Here is an 18,838-nt window from a genome sequence, read left to right as displayed (position 1 = left end):
GCAGGGTTATAGAAAGCTGCCTTCAAAAGTATTTATTGCTTGCCGGAGTGTGGCATTAGCCATGCTGACTGATAACATGGCACCACTTAGGAAACCAAATTCTTCTTTTAGAAGTTTGCCGTAGGGTCTGTCTACACAGCAAAAGAATAACTATGCAGCAGGGCTGAGCCTAGGTCAATTGACTTGGGCTCATATTGCAGGGTTAAGGGCAATGCCGTGTATATATCCAGGCTTCATTTAGAGCCCTGGCTTTGAAACCCAACAAGGAAGGAGGGGCTCTGTGACTAGGCTCCACCAAGTGCACAAACACCAACACTACTGCTTTTAGTCCCATAATGCAGGGTTCCTTCAGTTGATCTGGCCTCTGAAACTTGTGTAGACGCAAGCTTTCTGCTCAAGGCCATTTAGGATAGGCTCACACAAGGGAGCCTCTCCTAGTGGTTAGAGCATGGTAATAGCAGCCAGTCTGGCTGCTATTTCAGACTCCTCTAGTTTAGTTAAGTAGCCTAGTCTCTCTGCCAGTTTCTTCGGTATCCAATATTAATAAAAGCTCAAACACCTGCCACCTAAGATTACAAGAGTTAAATATCATTTGTAAAGCATTTTACAGTGCTCAGGAAAGGTGTTTATAGATGTGCAAAGTATTTCACTCAGAGGAAGGATCTTCCATGGGAAGTATATTGAAGGGCTCTGAAGAAAGCAAAGGATGTGTAGGGTTCTGAGCTGCATTAAACCTTTTTGTAATGTAATCAGAAGAGAAATCACTCTATGGATTCCCTTGTTCACATACCTGTTTGTGTCTTCTGCAGCCACTGCATTGTAAGGGTATGATTACAACTATAGTAAACCTGATTGCTGGAAGAGAGGCATGGTGTGCAGGTTTGCCCCTCCCTCCCCCCCCCCCAGTCCCATCAATAGATGCTGCACACCCATGTGTTTAAAAGGAAATCAAGAAGGCTTTTTTTTTTTTTACAGTATAGTTTTGATAATGGCTACCTGAAGAGCTGATGTGACAAAATGAGATGTCAGGCAAAAGAGGGGTTGGGGGAGGTGAGACCCAGATCTCAGCAATAGGATTCCATGGCTGCTCAGCTGATGTCTGAAAGTTGCATGATAGTGAGCAAATGTGTCATCTGTTACTAACTCAACAAACCAGTTTGGTACAGAGCAGGGTATGACATAGACTCAGCTCCTGCAAAACAGAGTGAAGAAATGCACATGTGTACAGACAGGAAATACGCCGCAGAGCTCCTGTGACAAACTAACAGTATGAGGTGATGTTTAGGTGCAATGAAGGAATTATCTTGGGGCTGGCACAGGCTGTTGCATCCTTCTAAAAAGGGTAATTGATGGATTGTTGGGAAAAGAGCTCACTGAATTTTTTTTGTTTTTTGTTTTGTTTGTTTTTTGGTAGAGAGACTTACTTTTTCAGAAATTTCACCCACTGTAGAAGCTGGCTTAAAGACTTTCAGTATTTCATGACTTTTGACAAACTGTACTAAGGAGGATGTGCTTTCATTTGAACGCCCCAGTGCTACTGATTCTGCTCTGTTTCCTGAAGTAAAAGGCTCTCCTGTATTTTCTCCTTAGTGGCCCAATGAGGGCACCCAATCTTAGGCTTCCTGCTCCTCAGCTGGCATGGAGAGACTCATCTCATTGCCTTCTGGTCAGGATGGGTCCAGAGTGTACAGTTCCCTGCCTTCACTGCCGATTTCCCAGCAAAGGCCTTCTCCTTTACAAACCTTACTCGTGGACTTGAAAGCCAGAAGAGATCGTTATGATCATCTAGTCCTGTGGCGCCCAACACGCTAGCCACATGTGGCTATTTGGCCAGTTGCGCGTGGCTAGTTTGCTATAGCAGCATGTGCCGGCTCCCCTGTCCCTTGCAATGCAGAACCACAGTGGGGGAGGGGCAGATGTGACTAGTCGATTAGTGCGAATTGATAAGCTCCTGCTTATCCGTTAGTCAACTAGTTACTTACATCTCTACTCTGAGGACAGAGGGCTCAGCCCCCCTCCCAGCGGTGCAGAGCTGGGCCCTCCCACCTTGCCATGGGTCCTAGCCAAGCTGTGGGTTCCCCTGGCTACAGCTATTAGTTACCACACTGTTAAAGGCATTCCAGAGAAGACCCATTCAAACAATAAAAGAACCTACACACGTACTAATAAGCATAACAGGCATCAACCCCACCAGAGGGGTTTCTCTGAAGTTGCAAATTCATCAAGCTTCAGCTTAGAACCTGCCAAGTCTTATGGGGCTTCCGTAGGCCTAGTCTGTCCAATGTTTCCCTAAAGGTTGGGGGCCATCCTTGGGCCTGCCTCTTTCCTGGATCAGGAAGAAGGACCAGAGGCTAGTGGACCAAAAGTGTGGCTTTCTGTGTGGCTCTCTGAAGAATCCAGTTTGAAGGGAGGGGGGGTGTGTGTGTGTGTGTGTGTGTGTGTGTGTGTGTGTGTGTGTGTGTGTGTACATCCCCAGAGAAACACAAAGATGAGTAAGGAAAAAGCTTGCTAGCATCCACCCACCCTACTAGAGAAGATGCACCCAATTTGCATTTTAATACCATATACGCTGAAGCTATCAAAGCCTAATTCAGTATGATTCATCAAATTATTTTAATTCCCTAATGTATGCTCAGGAAATTCAAGATATTGCCAGTCTGTGTCGTTTTAGAAAAAAACAGGTTTAGCGGTGATTTGTTTTGTTTTTGGAGGATTGCGAACCCTTCTGCTTCAGGGCATGAACCAACCTTTGAAGAAAATTGGTAATAAACTCCTTATTCGGACAAGATATTTCTTAAGCATCTCTCTCCATAATGGAGTTTGTTGCACTGTTTCCTGAAGCACGTAGTACAGCCATGGTCAGAGATGGGACAGTGGGTGAGGTAGACCTCTGATCTGACCTGACATGGCAATTCCTGTGTAATACTGACTTAGAATGGCCTTAATCATAATTAAGTCTGACGACACATTGAATGTTCCACATGGGAACTTATCTTATGACTCTCTGTTGGAGAGAATATTAAACATTGTTCTGCAGTGAAGTGATTGCTAAAAGTAAAAGGCATTAGTGACTGATTGGAAGAGTTTCTCTAATTCTCTAGAAAGCCAAGGGATTTTTATAAACCCAAGCTGTGTCTTCTATCTGGTAATGCGACTCTTGCTCAAGATTAACCAGTATTAATTTTAAGTATACCTTGTATGGTGACATGCAAAATTGCAATGCTACAGTATTGGAGTTTCAATTTTTATTAGTATAAACCTCTTAGTCTGGTAAATGAGCCCCCCCACCTCCTTCCTTTCCCTTGGAAAAATACATTGCATGGATTTTTTTTCCCCAAATTTCATCAGGATTTAAATAGGCTGTGTGCTTCGGTCTTGTACATGCACAACACCAAATAAGTATTCTTTAGATTCTCTACTCTCTTGTGAACTTGCCTAATAAAAAGACATCTGGGGATGTAATTACAATATCAGGCTAAACAGAATCTTGGTAGCCTACTTGAAAACCACTCCACACAAGCTAGCGATGTTTTAAAAATCAAGAAGTTAGTTTATTTTCAGGTTGTTCTTAACTTGCAAAACTATTGCACTCCACGTTCATTTTATTCTCAATCTGATACACTCACTCATTGGTAACGGCCCAATAGTGGACATATTGTCTATCTTATGGGCCAGCCTCAAGGCCACTGAGTTATTTTAAGGCTGGCCCCCCGCCCTTTATTGGGCATCTTTGGCCCAGCCTGCTATGAGCCAAGAAAAGTGGAATAGTGTATGAGGCTGTGATTCTGATTTCAGTGGGTCTCTGCATAGGCAAAGGAGTCTGTTCTCTGATCCTGCACCGGAAGTCATGAGCCTCCTTAGTGTCTGAGAGAGAGAATCATGCTGTTTCTTAACTCCCTTGAACTCCAATAACTCTCATTTATTCCCTGAGTAGGAATGTGCACACTGTCCTCTCCAGACCTGAGAATGAGGCATTAAGCTTGCAATGAAAATGCTGTTCCATGTTGCTGCTCTGCCCACATCTCCATTTGATATTTCAGTTTACGGTAACTAAACCTTCCAGCCTGTTGGTTTAAGAAGCTAATCTGTTCTTCCTCAGCAGCGTGCACGCTCCTCTGGTTCTGTGAAGTCGTGTTAGAGCAGATGTGCTCGTTTCCCTCCCCTTTTACAACTCCATTTTGTTCAAGTGTGGGTATTGCAAACATTAGAATAATGTGAGAACTTTCTCTCAGTTATATAGGGGACTGCGAGATTCACATGGAAATATCAAAATTCAAAGGAGGAGTGAAAGGAATACAGGTGGGTACACTACAAATGTTCACTTGATGCTGTATTTTGTATTGAGGCAGCATGGCCCTGTGGTTAGGGTAGGAGACGGCGGCAGAGAGACCTGCGTTGCATTTCTGATACTGCCACTGGCCTGTTGAGTGACCTTGGACAAGTCGCTGCACTGCCTTGCGGCTCCTAGTCTTCAGGTGTAAAATACCATCTCCTGGAAAGCTCGGAGATTTGCAGGCAAAAAGTGCAATAAAATAGGGAGCTATTAAACCTCTTGGAACTTCAGTGACTGCAGAGAGAAGATTAACCCACTCCCCCCCTTCCCTTCCAGTCTAAGCACAGACCCTGTGCTGCTTGGGCATCATGCTGAGGCTGGGATTTTCAAAGGAGCGTTAGATAAGCAGCTCCCTTCGACCTGTTTGAAAATCTCGACTTTCACCATTAGCAGTCCTGTGGCACCTTATAGGCTAAAAGATTTATTGGAGCATACGCTTTCATCTGACGAAGTGGGTCTTTGCCCATGAAAGTTTATGCTCAAATAAATCTTAGTCTATAAGATGCCACGGGACTCCCCATCACTTTTGAAGATCCAGACTAACACGGCTACCCCTCTGATACTTGGCACCATTAGCAATGTGTCATCTCAGGTGCACAGGGGAGAAGTGCCGATTCTGTCCAATAAAGGGCAGTTGCACATGGTCACAACTAATCCCGGTATTCCTGGGATAGATTTAGGCGCCAAATGTCAATGTCTGTGAAAACCATCTACAAAATGTAAGTGATAAAGCTCTCAAGCACTTAAGCCCTATTTTCAGAAGTGACTTAAACATTTGGAGCCTGAGTTTCAGTCTCTTCTGAAAATGGGGCTTGAGGTCCTAAGTCACTTGGATAAATTTCTAGTGAAAGGCTGCTAGAAATGTTCAATGTCTGTGGTGGGTTTTTCAAAATTCCAGTGAAAATGGTTCCGCTTCAGATTGCCTCTTCACATAACTCATTACAAACTACGCAGATGTTCCAGCCCCAAATTAAGGGAAGATAAATGCTCTATGAAACTGCCCCTCAGATAAGAGCAGATCTGGGACCCTGGTGGTAGGCTGGGTATTGAGAAGAAATGTATCATACAATATTGGGTACCGATGTCAGAGCTTGAACTCTGGATTTCCATGTCCTCTTTGTGAGCTTTGGCCACACAATCTGAATGAGGCAGCAGTTCAGACTTATCCTGGCTGTTACCTTCAAACTAAAGTTCCCCTCCTCTGTCCTTTTCAGTTACACGGAACATTACGGATGATACTGGAACCACTTCTCCCAGATGTGCCTTTCTTTGGCGCCCTGACAATATTTTTTATGCAGAAACCGGTAAGTCTGTAGTGAATTCAACCTGCAGCCTGCTTGACTCCTGAGCTTTGCTCCTATGACGGTGAGGGCCAGTTCGCCTTTTAAATATGTCTGTCATAACTTGGTTACTTCCTTGCCTGATATTCAGTACTTAAACAGAGTTTTGAACGGAGCTTTAAAAATGAGGAATGTGTGTCTCTCCAGTGATCTAGATAATATTATGAATGATGTTCTTGTGCATTTGCTCTCCTCTGAATGCACAGGCTCTGTATGCCTTTTATTTTAAAACTATTGCCCGATATTAATGCAGTTAATAAATGCAGACATCTTAGGTGCCAGCCTGTGTTATCCTTTGCACTAAAGGCCTAATTGTGTAAACTTGTCTATACCACCTGTTGTAAATTAAATCCCAACTCCACTGAATCCTAGGAGGAGCATTTTCTCTTCCTAGGCACAGATTAGAACATGACTCATTCCTTTTATGTATTTCTGCATTGAGTGTAAAAGTGATTAGAGACCAAATGCACAAAGTATGGGGTCACACTTATAAATCCTTCCATGAAGCATTGCCCTTTAGTTAGCATTGACTGTAATGAAGATACTTCAAGTTCCTAGTGAGCATAACACAGTAGCTTCAGAGGGGTAGCTGAGTTAGTCTTTAAGGTGCTACTAGACTGTTTTTTGGTTTTTGTCTTTCTTTTTCCCTGTTACAGACTAACAAAACTTGTGGATGCTATCATGAGCTTTCGTGGGCACAACCCACTTCTTCAGATGACACTCCTGAAGGCCCATGAAAGCTCATGCTACCATCTACATGTTTTGTTGGCCTTTAAGGTGCTACTAGACTATTTGTTGTTGGTTTTTTTTTCTTTTTTTTTTTTCATAGCACAGTAGAAATTTAGACAAAATTCTGCTGCCCACGCGCTCCTGCACTGAATTTAGTGTGCGGCATAATTGCAATAGGATACATTTGATCATTGTGCATTCTGAGATTATAAGGATTCATGGCACAGACCATGGGACTATCCAGTGATCTCCAGTATAGGCTAAGAAGAACAGAGCTGTGGGGAGGAGGGTGAATATAGATATTGACGTCTGAGGATGGATTTCTGATCTACATTAACTTTGATGAAACTTTTGCTACTGTGTGCCTCTGTTGTAGTCCCAAACTAAAGCAGATTCTGTTCCAAGTCCATTAGTGACTGTAGAGGTTGGCCATATTGCTGGAGAGGGTGTACCAATACACCAGTGTTTTTTACCAATGTTAAATTATTTCAGGCAATATAACCAGTGTTCCCTCTAAGACTTTTCCTTCCATGATCAGAGTGAGTTTTGTCTCGTGCACCAATATTGAGATCCTGTGTGCTTGTTCAGATGTGTGCCACTGTTGCACGCACCAGTTACTAACAAATATCATATTCATTTTATTTTTATATATATATATATATATATATATATATAAAAAATATAATAGGGCTGTCAAGTGATTAAAAAGATTAATCGTGTACACTGCCCTTTTGAAATACTGTGGCAGCGTTTCAAAGAGGCAGCACTGCATGGAGGCCAGGATCAGCTGGAGTCCCCCTCCATGCAGTTCTGCCCCTTGGAAATGCCGCGCCAGGGGCAGCACCACAGGAGCCTGGGATCAGCTGATCCCGGGCTCTGCTTGCACTGCCCCTTTGAAATGCAAAGCAGCAAAAATGAAATCTACTCTTCTGCTGAAAATCCCTGTATGGCTAAAGGTCCTTGTGTTACTCAGCTGGATTAGTGCATAGATGAGGGTTTTGTCTTAGTTTGCTGAGACAACATCTTCACTTCGCTTTGATACTATGGTGGTCAATCTTCTGGAGTTTGATTTAGTGGGTCTAGTAAAGACCTGCTAAATGGAATGCTGAGAGTATCTTCATCGATACTGGAACTCGTACTCCATGTGAGGAGTACAGAAAGTAGACGGGAGCATTTCTTCGATCAACTTCCTGCTGTGAGGACCATGCCGAAACTTGGCTTAAGGTGTGTAGACTCAGCTACGTTTTTTACATAGCTGAAATTGAGTACCTTAAGACGACCTTCGGCTGTAGTGTGGACCTAGCCTTAGTTTTCGGGGTAAGATCCTCAGCTGATGTAAACCATGTAGCTCCACTGACTTCACTTTACATGAGCTGGGGATCCTGGAGTAGAGGCTTACTAGAGGAAGTGGCCATAGCAGTGTTTCTTAAACTTTTTAAGACCGAGGAACACCAAGCAATTTTTTTTTTTTTTGAGAAACAGCAAGGATTTTCTTGTTGAGCGCAAAAACAAAAAAGGGGTGGTGCTGGTTGGGGGGAGGATCAGGGGAAAGTTATTGAGGAGGATAAAAAAGGGTTGGGCTTATTGAGCAAAAAAAAAAAAGAGGTCACCTGCCGCTTTAAGGCTGGCCATTTTGAATTCTAGCGTTCTCCACTGCACACTGGTGTGCCATGGAACAGTTTAAGAAACGCTGAGCCATAGGCTAGTAAAATGCAAGTTTAATAACAAGAAATGGAGGTCTCTGGCTTTGGGGATTTTGTGGGGTTCAAGTCCATATTGGCTGCAAGGGAAAGAGGGGGCGGGGAGGTAGTAAGAACAAGGCAGAGGAAAGTAAGTTGCACTGTGTGACATGGAGGAAGTGCTAGACTTAACATTTCAAATAATTCCAAACTATCACTTTCTCAGCAGAGGGACAAGGTAAATGCCCTATTTCTGATTCAAGAATGGGAGCTGGTAGCAGCTGTTGTTAAGGACTAACTGCAAACAATCAGTTCAAATGCCTGTAAATCTTTTGCTCCAGATAAAAGAGAAGAGCTTAGTCATGCCACAAACCAAACCAGCTGCTTTGGTCTAGTCTGAGCTTGTATGAGGATTCATGAAGCTCCAGCCCTCTCTGGGCTCAATGAAAACTGGTTTTACAAAGGCCTTTCCAGAGAGGTGGGTCCGGAGTTATTGCACTGAGCCCGTTAGTCTTGCTACTCTGGATCGAGTGTTTGGGTTCCATTTAGCGCTGCAGGTTGTGTGACGTTGCTGAGTCACCCTAGCCACCGGGGAACGTGCTTTCCCAGAGCATTTCTTGTTCAAGCTGCCCTAGCTGGCATGGCACAATTGGAGAATGAGGTGTGCTCCAGGGTGTGGGGGTGCGGGACTTGATTCCTTAGTAAGCGTCTGGCAAAGGAAGTGTGCAAAGTCCCTGATCTCTCCCTTCAGAAGGATATTGGCTAAATCCCCAGTGACAGGCCAGTTGTGGATGCTGGTTAATGTGTGGGGATGGAAATCAGAATGGTGCGGGGTGATTGTCATGTGGTGAGTCACATGTTCACCGTGTGTAAGTAATCAGTGCTTATTTGGGATCACCTGCATAAAACCTCAGTACTGTGTTGCCCTGTCCCATGGTCTGTCGCTGCCACATGTGGATCTGTAAGACACTGCTATAATAGTTTGAGTCCTTAAAAATATTGGGCCATATTTTCAGGGTCACTCATTTAGTTCCTTGGTTGTTAAGGGATGGTCTTTTTAAAAAAAATCCCTTTTCACGTAAAGCCCATTGTGTTATTTGGCTCTGGTCCCACTGAAACAGCTCTTTCTACCTATCCCAAAAGGAAAGAAATTCCACATTTCTGATTCGGAGCCAGAAAGTAGTGCGTTTTAAAGCTGTGACTTATGTAAAGAAAAAATGGTGATTGTCACGGAGCGGAATAACTGGGGCATAGAAGTAGGAAACAATACTCTGACATCCTGAGGGGAGTTTTTTAAAAAAATACGGCTCTGAATCTGCTCTGGCATTTGGATTGTTAGAATAGGTCCATGGGAAGTCAGTCAGTGATCAGTTAACTATGGTTCTACATTCTGTTGTGGCAATCTCTTCCATGTGTAATTGGAAATATAAACGACATAAGTTTGGACCAGCTAGACATATTTATGCTTTAGGGAATCAGGCAACAGCTAGCCAACAGCATTAGGAGGGCACTTCCCCGGTGGGCGACCTACCCCACAGTTTCCCACTACGGGATTCCTTACATCTTTTGTGAAGCACCCAGCAATGGCTACGACAGGATGCTGGACTGGCCAGTATCCTGCTCCAATAGGAATGTAGGGACTGCCATTTCCTAAGTTTTTGGAAGAAAAGATTCAAAGAAGCACTAGCTCCAGGACTTGGCAGCTCAGATAAAGGAAACTCCTTCTCAGCCATTGGTTTTTTAGGTGTAAACGCAATCCAGTTACTAGTTCAGAATTGTTTTCATTACCTAGCTGGCTATGCCTTGTGTGTTTTTTAGGTTCATTAATTTGTTGCAAATTTATTAATATGGTTCACTTTGGGGTTTTTTTCTCCTCCTTACTGTAGCATTTGGAAATCAACTGGGTAGGACTGACCAACCTCCTTGATGCCCCAGGAATTAGGTGAGTGTTCACTTCTCTTCTTTCTATTGCTTTTAAACAATGGGAGGGAGAATGGTATAGAAATGAAACCCCTTTCTCTAGAAACTGAGCCAAAAGATTTTCAAGAACTATGTATCATAGGACTTTACCCTTGACCATAAATATATCTGGACTACCTGCAAAATCTGAACTCTACGTTTTACTGCAGGCATCAGAATTGCTTTTCTATCATCTCTTCATATTTGAGGCTCACAATAGAAGATTTGTCTAGCCATAACACTTCCATGTGGGGTTGCAAAAGACACTGGGGCCATAACAAGGCCTACATTTAAAAAGCTGGCTTTCCTTTCTGCACCTGCAAAAACTACTTTGCATTGATGGTTTGTGATGACAGACATCCAGAATTAAGGGATTTGCATACTGTATTTATTTTGAGGTGAAATATAAGCCATATATCCTGAGCTTTGTGTACTCCTTTGTAGTTTTCTTAATCATGGAATCCTATTTTTAAATCAACCACAAAATCCAAAAGGGCAGAAGTATCCCTGCTTTTCTCACAAGAAATTATCCTCACCCCCTCAGATTCCCAAAAATGCAACAAAGTTATGCCAGCCCTTCCCAAATGCCTGTTTGTTAAACTTACACAGTGAATGTGGACATCTTGCTGTTTGGCCTCATTACTCTGGATTTTCAAGCTATTTACTAGGAGCCAAGATGCATTCATTCCCTGCTTCTGAGTTCCTTCAGCGTAGCAGAAAACTCTTCATGTGACATGAAGAGGAAAAGGAAACTACACATTGGTTATTCACAAGTCATTTTTAAATTAAAAATTGTTTTGGGGGCTGGTTTTCTGTCTCTTCCCACCACCACATGCTGAAAAACACTTAGGACCAGATGCTCTTGTGCATGTTGAGTAGCCGCTTACTGTACTGAATCAAATGGGACTGTGAAGTTACTCAATGTGAGGAGTACTGGCCACCCTCACTCAGCATTTGATTTAGTGGCTCTTAACTAGACCCACTAAATTGAGCACTAGCAGCTCGATCTCCGGCATGGCAAGTGAAGACCTGGCCCTAAAAGCAACAATTCATTTGGTTCTCTGCAAAATGTTAGAGCCTGACTGCTTCACTCCATCCTACTTCCCTTGTAGTGACTTAACTTTAGAAGCACTCTGATCATGAGACTGACTTATAAACACACATGCCTGGTTGTGAAACAGGCTGAGAGACAGGTTGAGCCAGAACGCTTCCATAAAATGACTGATTGAGGGGGAAGAATAAAGAAATACAAAATCCTGCCTACTCACTTGTTTGTTAGAAGCTACATGCAGTTGCATGGGATTCCAGAACTCTGTCATAGTCAAACTGTGCACTGCATCTAGATCATGGATTATGCTGGATAAGGCTATTCCTCTTTTCACTAACATTTTATGAGCAATGGGATGAGATGAGGGAGTGATGTGTTTTGTTTTGTTTTTCTTCTTTTTAAAATTCTGTTCTTTCATGTAGACATAGACTTACTCATGCCAAACTGCTGTTTGTTGAAAGCAGTATATGGAGAGCCCTAAACTGTAAAGTAGGAATAAGAGATCCTCCGGAATAGGGCTTTATTCCGGAGGATTGGGCCAGTCTAGACGCTTTTTTTCCGGCTTTTCCCCAAGCCGGAAAAAAAGCGGCGGACATGTTTATTTAAATCCACGGGGGATATTTAAATCCCCCGCGGATTTCCCTATTCCCACTTTCAAAATTAGCATGCCCCTTCCGAAAAAGGGGCCAGTGTAGACGTAGCCTATGTGTCCTACATGCTTCTGGCTATGTGGAAGTAGGTCAAATGCCTGTTGTGCAAATAAAGCAGTAGAGGGCCAAATATGAGGCTAAACCTGAAAGATTTTTTTACTGCATTTCATAGATTCAATAGAGTTTTTAAGACCAAATCATTCAGTCTAATCTGTATATTAAAGTCCACTAAACTGCACCTAGTAAACCCTGTCTAGAACTGTTGCTAAAACAGGGACTTTCAAACTCTGGGTCATGGCTTGTAAGGGCAAGCTGCAAGCTGGCTACGAGACTTTTTGTTTACTTGTGCCTCTGCAGGTATGGGTGATCATAACTCCCGTTGGCTGTGGATCACTGTTTCCTGTTCCTGCAGCCAACAGGGGCTGCCATTGCCCATAATTGCAGAGGCGCAGGTGAACGGAGCATTTTGCAGCCAGCTAGCGGCTTGCCCTTACAAGCCACAACCCACAGTTTGAAAGCCCCTGGGCTAAAGCAAATTTTTTCCAAAAGGCATCCAATCTTGGTGTGAAGACTTGACAAAATGGAGAATCTATTACTTCCCTGGTCCCCATGGGCCACCTTCTTCACTGTTTAAAAATGTGTGCCTTACTTCTGATTAAACAAAAGACTATGCAGCACTTTAAAGACTAACAAGATGGTTTATTAGGTGATGAGCTTTCGTGGGCCAGACCCACTTCTTCAGATCAAAGTGGGTCTGGCCCACGAAAGCTCATCACCTAATAAACCATCTTGTTAGTCTTTAAAGTGCTGCATAGTCCTGTCTTTTATTTCAGCTAGACCAGACTAACACCACTACATCTCGGTTACTTTACTTCTGATTAGAATTTGTCTAGCTTTTCTTTCCAGACATTAGGTCTTACTGTTGAACAAAACCCAGCAAATTCAGCTCTGATGATGGATTAGCTGCAAAGTCCTGTATTCCTAGAGTTGTACATGAAATGAACCATTGCTGCTGCCTTAAGTCTGCAGCTCCTGTGTGGTTTTTTTTTTTTTATGGTGTACAACAGATCATAGAATCCTAGAACATTAGAACTGGAAGGGACCTCGAGAGATCATCGAGTCCAGTGCCCTGACCTCAGGGCGGGACTAAGCACCATCTAGACCATCCCTGACAGGTGTCTGTCTAACCTGCTCTTGAATATCTCCAGTGATGGAGATTCCACAACCTCCCTAGGCAATTTATTCCAGTGTTTGACCCTCACCCTGACAGTTAGGAAGTTTTTCCTAACATCCAACCTAAACCTCCCTTGTTGCACTTTAAGCCCATTTCTGCTTGTCCTATCCTCTGAGGCCAAGGAGAACGCTTCCCCCCTACTCCCTGTGTGCTCAGTAAAGCAGAGATCAAACATATGATCTTCCTCAAACCATTTGCTTACAAAGGTGTCATAAAATGCGTTGGGGGAGGGGGGGGATTTTAGCCTTTTAGTTTTAATTACTTATAAAATAGTTGCAGATGTCCCCGACATTGCTCAGATTCTCTTTTTTGGGGATGGGGATGCTTGAGTCAGGTCACGGTGTGAAGGGTGCAGGGGGCCAGGAAGTGTGTGAGGGGGCCTAAGGACAGAGGTCAGGGGGTGCATGCATTAGGGCAGGGGGTTGGGTGTGGTGAGGGAGTGGGGCTGCAGGAGTCAAGGCAGGGAGTGTAGCGGCTCGGGTAGGGGATTGGGTGTGGGGGTAGGGGGTTGGTATGTGGGGGGCTGAGGACGGGATGGGAAAGGCAGTATTCATGGCAGAGGGCTGTGCTGGGGGAGAGCTCACCGGAGCTGCCTGTGGCAGTGAGGACAATACACCCTCACGAGTGGTTCCCTCTCTTAGCTTCTCTAGTAAGGCTGCCCAGGGGTGAATGGAGAATGGAAGCTAAATTGCCTAAGGGTGGCTATTTTTTGAGGTTCTAGCTGAAGGCAAAGGGGGTGGGGAGTGGGAGAAGCTCACATTGCTATACATGCAGTGCTTATTCTAAGGTTTCATAGAGGATATCCATCTCTAGGGCTGTCAGTGCAACAGCTTTCAAGGTAAGGCTAAGCTGGGATCAAATTCTATACACAGGCTCTAACTGAAATCACCCATGGCCTCATACACCAGTCTTAGGTCAAATGTGATCATTTTCTGCTGATACAAAGTTGGGTCTCCTGATTTTCAGTTCTCCAAATAAAATACTCCAAAATTCTGATACTATGAAGGTGCACGCTCTCTGCCCATATTGACTGTTGCCAGAGCTTGTGGTGGGTGTTTTCCCAATGTAGTGTAAACGATACCTCTGATATGAATCGGTTACTCTCCCCATCTAACTGGCCTTTTTTATATCCTCTCCCTCATTTATACTCTAAGGTCAGATTTCCAGCCCGCCTTTGTAATGGCAATATTTTAACGTGCATGCAAATAGTCACTTGGATGGGCACATCTGGAACGACACGTACAACTCTGATATGCATGTGCAAACTTAAATTTTGTGCCCTTGCACACACAAATGGATGAGCAAGATCACAGAGATCTTGATGCTTTACTTGCAGCGGGGGAAAGGCATCTTCTTTCAAGGCAAGGAGAAGGCTAAAACTTGCAATGACTTGCTGTAGCTAACTTTTTTTTTGTTTAAATTTTCCCTTCAGTGAAATGTCAGACACACTAATCCAAGACCTGATTGCTTCACGGCTGGTGTTACCAAACAGAATCACAATTCCACTGAAAAAGAACATGAACATTTCCCAACTGCGATTCCCTATCCCACGTGTGAGTGTTTTCTGAACAGGGTGACATGATATATGGACATTCAATCAGCTGAATATGCCGTACGCTATGATTGGAAGGGGTGGTGGTGAGGAGTGTGTGCACAGTTGGCTAATGCATCAACCTCTAAACGGTGAGAAGTAGGGTGATTGTCACAAGTTTGGTTGTTTTTTGGACAAGACCCGAGGTGACATAGGCACTTAACAAAACTGAAGCATGGTAGCAGGTATCTGTTCAGATTGAAAATGCAAGTTACTGCAATATTGAACTCTGGGGCAGACACACAACTTCAGAGGAAGCTTGCCCATGCCATATATAATACTAACCAATGGTTTTCTCCCATTTGTGTCTATTAAAACTAAATTAAGTCAGCTCAAACAAGTAGGAGAGATCTGAGCAAAAGGTGAAGATGGAGGATACTGAATCCTGTGACAGTAGTAGTTGATGAGAGGTCCAGAGGGTGAAAGGAGAGGTATTCTGCCTATCTAGGGTATTTGTAGTGAACCCATCACAATGGTATCTAGGTAATTTCAATCTCTAACCTGACACCGGGTTATACTGCAGCAATATCTTCTACTTAGTCGTGTTTTTATCTTCATAGAGTATCCCCAGTATTTTGAAGGTACAAAAGCAGATATTGTCCAACTGTTCCTCTTAGTCTTTATATATCCTATACATATAGTAAATAAGGCTTGTTTAAGAAATCAATCAGTGATCTCTCTTCCCAGGTGAAAGCTTTAGGTTAATGAAGGAATATGTTGACTCTCCAATTTGTGGTTGATTTGTATGCTCACCCAGCAATTCTTCACTAAATAATGCTCTGAGACACTTAAAGAACAGGAAGGCATGCAGTCAGAAATCATTTTACTAAATAAAATATCTTGCAAAAATTCACTCAAAACATCGTCAAATGCAAATCTCACTCTCGAATATACTATAAATATTCTAGCTGTTGGGTGAGTGTTTTCCACCCATCTATGCCTTTTCCTCGGTCACCTACGTGTAGTAACCAAAAGCAAGTTGAATGGCCACATCTGCAACAACTACTCAAAAGCATCCTGCCACTGTGCCTTACCATGGAGGCTACTTTTTGTGCTTTCAGGCTCTGGGGGACAGGCACACTCCCTGAAAGGCCTGAACATGCTCCGTTCCCTGTGTAATGTCAACTGGAGGCCTTTCCTGCCTGATCTATAACCATGCATGACGAGTTACCTGGCATTGCTCATGTCCTTAACTCAATGAATTTTTTGGGGGGTGAAATGTAAATGTACATACTTCACTTAAATCATTGCTCTAGGGTGGGGCAGGGAATGAGGGTTCAGTATGCAGGCTGTCCTGGGGAGAGGACTCCTGCACTCTCACTATTGCAGCTTGGGGCCAGGTAAGAAGCACCTCTCCATGGCCACTGCATAGGAAAGGACAGGTCCAGGTTCATCTGGCCCCTGCACTCCTTAGCCAGAGTGAGGAATGCAGCTAACTGCACTTTCACTTTGCTCCTTGACACAGGGGAACAGCCAGCAACGTTCCCTTATGAATTGTGGCGGGAGAGCTTCAGCCCCCCTGCCCTTCCTAGGGGGTGCCTGGGGGATGTGAAGCTCAGGGCTGGAACAGTCCCAGACTGGGCGGGGGAGTGGGGCAGAGGGTTGCGTGTGCTTCAGCCAGCCCTTTTCACTTGCCTGGTGATTTGTGTCTCTTCTGCATGGTTTTATGAGAAGCAATCCCATTCCAGGCACATCCCATTTTCCGGACACAGCCAAACCCTTACCTTGCTTAAAGTTGTGATAAGAGGAAGCTCTATACTGAGTGTGGCGGTCCTAGCTCTTACCGTTTAGAAGGAGTTCTTGAAGAAACACACAGACTCTCACATATATAGTAGATTGTGCATCTGTATAAACTCTCTTTTAAGTAAATGAAATTACACATTACAGATGTTTCCTGTTTTACATCTATTACATAAGATGGTTGGAATCAACCCCTGAAATAACTATTTTACAAGGAAATGTATTGCAATTATCAACAGGCCCATGTTTTCATGTTGATCTGTTCAGGGAGTAGTAAGAGTTCATCTCCTACAAGCTGAAAATCTTGTCCAGAAAGACCACTTCCGGGGAAAGTCTGACCCTTATGCTAATCTTCGAGTTGGGTTGGTGCAGTTCCGAAGCAAGACCATACAACGAAATCTTAATCCCATCTGGAACGAAATGTATGAGGTATAGAATCTATTGATCTTTCTAACCATATGAAGTTGTTGTTGTCTGCATATGTGGATTATATTTGATTTGGGTACCTTTTTTTTTTTTTTTTTTTTTTTTTTTTTTTTTGCTGCCCTTCAATAAATGCTTGGAAGGTATCAGGGATAACTTTTTTTTTTTAAGGTAGAAGAAATAAGCAAGGGGGACAGCCCTTTAGACTTTATTCTTACCAACAAGAGCCATTGGAAGCAAATCTGAAGGTGGAAGGCAATTTCAGTGAACATGATCGTGAAGTGATAGTTTTCCTGATTCCAAAGCAAGGAAGGAATGAGGGGCTAGCAAGCGCCATAAAAGGCAATGAGAGATTCTTTAAATACATTAGGAGCAAGAGAAATATTGGTTAACAGGGAAGGCAAGCTAATGTTTGGATGTTTAATGCCCATTTTTGTTTCTCTCTTCGCTAAAAAGGTTAGTGTGACCACACTCAGTACAGTTAATATTAACGAGTGGCAGAATGCAAGCCAAAATAGGAAAAGAACAGGGAATACATCAATTTTATCAAAATAGTCTACAAATAGGCAAGCTGAAATTCATCCTTGGGTATGTAATAAACTACCTGAAGCAATATAGGAACCATTTTCATGGAGGATTGGTGAGGTCCACTGGAGAATGGCAAATAGTTTTTTAAAAACAGGTATAAAAGGGGTTTGAGGTATCATAGACAAGTCATCCTAACTTTATTCCATTATCTTACTAGCAATCAAATTACAAACTGATTGTCTAGTAAGTACCTAGAGGATAATAAGATTGAAAGGAATAGCCCATATGGATTTGTCAAAAACAAACCATGCCAAACGATACTAGTTTCCTTCTTTGACCTTGTGGCGTAGTGGATAAGGGGAAGCAGTAGATGTGATTTTGTTTGGTTTAAGAAAAGCTTTTGACACAGGAAAGTATAGTATAAATGAAATTACTACAAAGTGGGTACACAACTGATTGAAAAAATGTCACTTAAAAACTGGTTATCAATGACTTGCTGTCCTACTGGGAGAACATATCTAGTGGGGTCCTGCAGGGCTCCGTCCTGGGGCTGGTATTAATCAGTATTTTCATTAATGACTTGGACAGTGGAGTGAAAAGTTTCTTATAAAATCTGCAGATTATACCAAGCTTGCAGGAGTTGTAAACAGTTTGGAGGACAGGATTCGAATACAGAATAACTGTTAAATTGGACAATTGGTCTGACATCAACAAAAAATTGAATAAAAATAAGTGCAAAATATTTCCCTTAAGAAGAAAAATGTACCACTGCAAAATGGGACTAGAGAATAGTCCTTCAGAAAAGGATCTGGAGATTATAGGTCTCAAATTGAATGAGTCAATAATGTGATTACAGTTGTGCCTAATATTCTGGAATGTATTAGCCGGGGGGTTGTATGTAAGACATGGGATGTGATTATTCTGCTCTACTCAGCACTTCTAAGGCCTCATATGGAGCACTGTGTCTAAATCTGGTCACCTCACTGAGAAAGATGCGGACAAATGAGGGAGTCCAGAGGAGACCAAAAAAGATATTAAAGTTTAGAAAACCTGGCCTGTGAGGAAAGGTTTAAAAAAAAAAAAACTAAGCATGGTGAGTCTTTGGAAAAAAAGACTAAGGGGGGACCTGACTATATGCAAATACGTTAATGGCTGTTATAAAGAGGACGGGGTTCAATTGTTCTTGGAGTTCACTGAAGGTAGGATAAGAAGTAATGGGTGTAATCTGCTGGAAGAGAGAGAGTTTAGGGTTTTTCCTAACATCTAACCTAAGCTCTGGAATAAGTTTTTTCCGAGAGAGGTTGTGGAATCGAAATCATTGGAGATCTTACAACATAAGAACATAACATAAGACTGGCCATACTGGGTCAGTCCAAAGGTCCATCTAGCCCAGTATCCTGTCTACCGACAGTGGCCAGCACCAGGTGCCCCAGAGAGGCTGGACCGAAGACAATGATCAAGCAATTTGTCTCCTGCCATCTCTCTCCAGCCTCTGACAAACAGAGGCCAAGGACACCATTTTATCCCCTGGCTAATACCCTTTTATGGACCTAACCTCCATGAAAATATATAGCTTCTCTTTAA

At 43.1% G+C, this 18,838-nt stretch overlaps 1 protein-coding gene across 1 annotated transcript in view; it reads left to right on the top strand.

The window, feature by feature from the left end:
- The window catches only part of ESYT3 (extended synaptotagmin 3), a 65,292-nt gene that overhangs the window by 21,172 nt on the left and 25,282 nt on the right, over positions 1-18,838 (top strand). Inside the window, exons 5-9 of the mRNA XM_075933202.1 lie at positions 4,233-4,299; positions 5,548-5,637; positions 9,968-10,023; positions 14,405-14,525; positions 16,571-16,732. Coding sequence (XP_075789317.1) covers positions 4,233-4,299; positions 5,548-5,637; positions 9,968-10,023; positions 14,405-14,525; positions 16,571-16,732 — 496 coding nt within the window. The remainder of the gene's footprint in view (positions 1-4,232; positions 4,300-5,547; positions 5,638-9,967; positions 10,024-14,404; positions 14,526-16,570; positions 16,733-18,838) is intronic.

This window comes from Pelodiscus sinensis, chromosome 7 (assembly GCF_049634645.1).
Source record: "Pelodiscus sinensis isolate JC-2024 chromosome 7, ASM4963464v1, whole genome shotgun sequence".
NCBI lineage: Eukaryota > Metazoa > Chordata > Testudines > Trionychidae > Pelodiscus > Pelodiscus sinensis.
This window is presented reverse-complemented; position numbering and strand designations above follow the sequence as displayed.